General features: G+C 54.9%; 1 protein-coding gene across 1 annotated transcript; it reads left to right on the top strand.

The window, feature by feature from the left end:
- The first annotated feature begins 456 nt into the window (after positions 1-456).
- Positions 457-2064, top strand: PRR19 (proline rich 19). Its single transcript, XM_006761063.2, has 2 exons — positions 457-1461; positions 1547-2064. Exons 1-2 carry the CDS (start codon positions 843-845, stop codon positions 1999-2001), a joined length of 1074 nt encoding a protein of 357 aa, XP_006761126.2. The 5' UTR covers positions 457-842; the 3' UTR covers positions 2002-2064.
- Positions 2065-4117: the final 2053 nt, after the last annotated feature.

Here is a 4117-nt window from a genome sequence, read left to right as displayed (position 1 = left end):
TCGGAAAAAAGAAGGCATTGCACCCCACAGCTTGGTGGGGTAGGGTGGGTGCCGGGGGAAGGGGCCAGGTTCGTCGGGACAAGAGACGGTAAGGTGCCCGTCCCCCATCCTTACCTCACCAGCCGTATTCCCCATTCCTACTTCAACTGCCCCACCCTCTCAACCTCGCCAACCCACCTCTCCCAACCCCCGCGACCAAGCCCCAGGCCCCTCCCCCCATAGCTCCGCTGTCGCCCTTTCTGTGTCTTCAAGGTTTTCTCTGTACAACTTCTCTTCTGCTGTTTCTTTCTTTTTCTTTTTTTAATATATTTCTTTATTGATTCTGCACACCCCACACTGGGGATCGAGCCCGCAACCCAGGCATGTGCCCTTGGACGAAATTGAACCTGGGACCCTTCAGTCCGCAGGCTGACGCTCTATCCACTGAGCCAAGCCGGCTAGGGCTCTTCTGCTGTTTCTTCTGCTTTTCGTTTTCTACCATCTCTCTCTACTTTCTGCATTCTCCAGGGACCCATGATCCTTTTCCCATCCTCCATCTTGTAGCTATTCCCTCATGCCCCTGTACCCTGTAACTCCTCTGGTGTTCCCTGACAAGTCTTCCCATTCCCCAGGACTCCCTTGATCCCACCCTCTGCCTGTGACTTCTTCCCAGAACAAGCCTTTTCCATTTTTAGTGTATGTGCTGCCAAAGCGAGCACCCAAGCCTTTTCCAATCCCTTTCTGCCCACTCCCTCTCTCACATCGTCTCCCACCTCACCCCAAACTATCTCCTTCTCGCAACTCACTTTTAGGTCCCTAATTTGTATACCGATGACCACCCTATCTTTATTTTTCAGGACTCTATGGACCCCCGGGGGCCAGCCCCACAGCCTTTCCAGAGAGCTGAGAAACCTGGTCGGGTCCGCCGTCGGAAGACCAGACGGGAGCGTAATGAGGCCCTGGTGGGCAGCCGCCGGCCGTTGGCTCATCAGGAGCCTCCTGTGGCCAAGCGGAATCCATCCATGGATCTCCAGGATCATGTGGCCCCCACTGCCCCCAAGCTAGTGGTTATAACCCAGGGCCGGCTAAGCCGGGAGCACCGGGGTCTCTTCAACCATGAGGTGAAATCTCTGGACGTGGCACGGCTGCTGAGCAGTGGTTCCCTGGAGCCAGACACTCCCACATTTTCCACTAAGCCTTCCCCAAGCCCAGGCAGGGCCCAAGTACCAGGCCCACAGTCAAGGGGCAAGGAGAACCAGGTGCCTGGAGACTCGGGCCCAGGCCCACCAAGTCCCCTAGAGCTCCCTGGCTTGGGGCAGCTGCTGGGGGAGCTGCAGGACCAGCTGATTCTGCCACAGGCCTTCCCCAGGAGGAACCTAGTACAAGAGGCCAGGGATGCCATCCTGGGCACCTTACAGGTATGCCATGGTTGTGTGCCCGACCTTACTCTGGTGCTCCAAGGCTGCCAGCCACCCTTGTCAGGTGAGCTCACCTCCTGCCCCCTGTGCTCCCCTTCCCCTTGTCTGTTTAGCTCAGTTGTCCCCCATGCTTCTTTCCTCTATGCCAGGGACCAAGCCTGGGGTCTCTGAGAGACGAAGGATCAACAGCCCTGAGCAGGCCCCAGGGGAAGGAAGGCAGAGGAGGAGAGAAGAACAGGGGACAAAGGAATTCACCTTTGCTATGCCGCACACCTCCAGCACTCTCACTACACACAGGGTGAGCCTGGCACCACCGAAAGGTCCTTGGCCACCCACATTGCCTTCGACATCTCCGGTGGCCTGGGGCCCCCCAACAGCCTTTGACCTGCTGAAAAGCATCTGGCTAGTAGCCACACCATCCCCTTCCTGGCCCTGTGGGGTCAGCACACCACAGTCCCTGCCTCAGCTACCATCTCCCTTGTTTCCCCGAACCTCTGCCCTTGACTGGAGTCCCTGTCCCCCTGCCCCACTGCCCAACCTCTCCTATACAGTGGCCCAGAGCAGCCCAGAGGCCTGGTCCTTTCCACCCATGAGACTATACTAAGGGGACTTATGCTGGACTAGGGGCAGCACTCCCAATCACCTCAATAAAATACCTTCTTCATGATTTTCAGTGAGTGGTTGACTCAGGAGAGCAGCTTCCCTTAACTCTTGAAATGGAGGGGAAGGTACTATCACTTGTCACCTTTCTAGGGCCTGAGGGACCAGGAGAATGGAGAAACCTGGGGCTTTAATCAGTTCAACGCATCCACCCACTGAGGCCAACTGTGTGCCGGACTCTGAGCTCTGGCAATGCTGGGGCCTCTGAGTGATAGGCTCTGTCTCCAGGAGACTCCAGTGGTGGGAAGGGCTGAGGGAGTCTGAGGAGGGAGTGATGACTCTGCTTCAGGGATGAGGGAGGTCTTCAAAATGGAGCTGACACAGACCGTTGTATTATCTCAAGATTGGCAGAAACTTGCTCGTAGAGGAGGGAGAGAACATTTGAGGCAAAGGGAACAGAATGTACAAGGCCTGGAGGAGGTGAATAGGAGATATGGGACCATTTTCATTCATCCCGTATCTGTGTGAGTCACTAATGGGCCCTGCGATAGAGGGGCTCTTGGTTGGCTGGGCACAGGAACAGTGTGTGCGCAGGAAGGGCAGATGAGGCCCGAATCTGGCCCAGACTTTTCTTTGGCCTGTGATATGTTTTAAACTTTTGAATCAACTGCCTACTGTTAATACAATCATACAGTTTGCTTTAAATTTCTGGCTTCTAAAAAAGGAAAAATGGAAAATGATCTGGCATTCCACCTATTATTCCTCTTGGCAACCACTGCCTCAAATAGAGTAGCAGAGGCCCCTTTTTGTGGGACCCACACCCTCCCTTGAAGTGCTCCACACACTTAAGTTTCTTGTTGGTCCCTTGGTTTAGAAAGTTTTTTTTAAAAATATATTTTATTGAGTTTTTTACAGAGAGGAAAGGAGAGAGATAGAGAGTTAGAAACATCAATGAGAGAGAAACATCGACCAGCTGCCTCCTGCACACTCCCCACTGGGGATGTGCCCGCAACCAAGGTACATGCCCTTGACCGGAATCGAACCTGGGACCCTTGAGTCCGCAGGCCGACGCTCTACCCACTGAGCCAAACCGGTTTCGGCTAGAAAGTTTTTAAAAATGGTACTTTGTGGAGTGCAAATTCTTTGAAGTGGAGGGGGCGGGATGAAACTAGAAAAGTTTTGGAATCTGATCAGGAAAATCGAGTTGAGAGGCTTGGAGGCTACTCTGTATAGCTTTTCCAGGTTTCCCCATTGCCACTGGGAAACTAGGGTTGGTACCAGCATGGAGGGGACTGCACCAGGAGAGCACACAGCTGTGACTTGGCTGAGGTCTGATGGGAGAAAGTGGCAATACTGTAATCTGAACCCAGGCAACTTGTTTCAGTCTGCTAGACTCACAGCACTTCTGCTCCCCAGCAGCCCCGGTGCACACCCTGGTCGCTGCCAGGGACAGGGTCAGGAAGAGGGGTATCGTGGTTGCGGGTGAGGGCTGTCTGCCACCTCTGTATTGTGTGACCCAGAACAAGTGGTTTGCCCTCTCTGTGGGCACTTCCCAAAGTACAGGAGGTGTGGAACACTGGCATCTGGCTGGACCCAGTGGGGGATGGCTGGCATGGGGCTGCGCCATCAAAGAGCAGTTTTTTATTGACTTCAGAGAGTAAGGGAGAGGGAGATAGAAACATCAATGAGAGATAATCATTGATCAGCTGCCTCCTGCATGCCCCCCCCCCCTCACTGGGGATCGAGCCTGCAACCCAGGAATGTGCCCTTGACTGGAATAAAACCCAGGACCCTTCGGTCCGCAGGCCGATGCTCTATACACTGAGCCAAACCGGCTAGGGCTCAAAGAGCAGTTGGAAAACCAAATTGAGGGGAGATCAGGACTGGGCTGGGATAGGGGAGTTGGACGTCAGGAGATGGTAGTCTGGAGGAGGCAGGGCTCGTGGGAATGGGAGTTCAGTTCAGGACACGGGGAGCCAAGAGGTATGTCACCGGAGGACTGGGGCTGGGTCGGGGTAGAGAGGATGGGAAAGGAGCGTCCCCTTCCGCGTGGCTTGGAAAGGGGTCCTAGCGGGCCATCCGGATGGAGGGGGTGGGGACCGCAGTGCCCTGCGGCCCCT

The sequence above is a fragment of the Myotis davidii genome, unplaced genomic scaffold, assembly GCF_000327345.1.
Source record: "Myotis davidii unplaced genomic scaffold, ASM32734v1 scaffold1577, whole genome shotgun sequence".
NCBI classification, from domain to species: domain Eukaryota; kingdom Metazoa; phylum Chordata; class Mammalia; order Chiroptera; family Vespertilionidae; genus Myotis; species Myotis davidii.
Note: the sequence above shows the minus strand (reverse complement) of the source record. Positions and strands in the feature narration are given on the sequence as shown.

What these genes read in the sequence shown, in the direction of transcription:
- PRR19 (XM_006761063.2), top strand. Translation starts at nt 843, where the DNA reads ATGGACCCCCGGGGGCCAGCCCCACAGCCTTTCCAGAGAGCTGAGAAA. An exon ending in CTGCCAGCCACCCTTGTCAG is followed by an intron (nt 1,462 to 1,546) that starts GTGAGCTCACCT and finishes CCTCTATGCCAG; the next exon opens with GGACCAAGCCTGGGGTCTCT.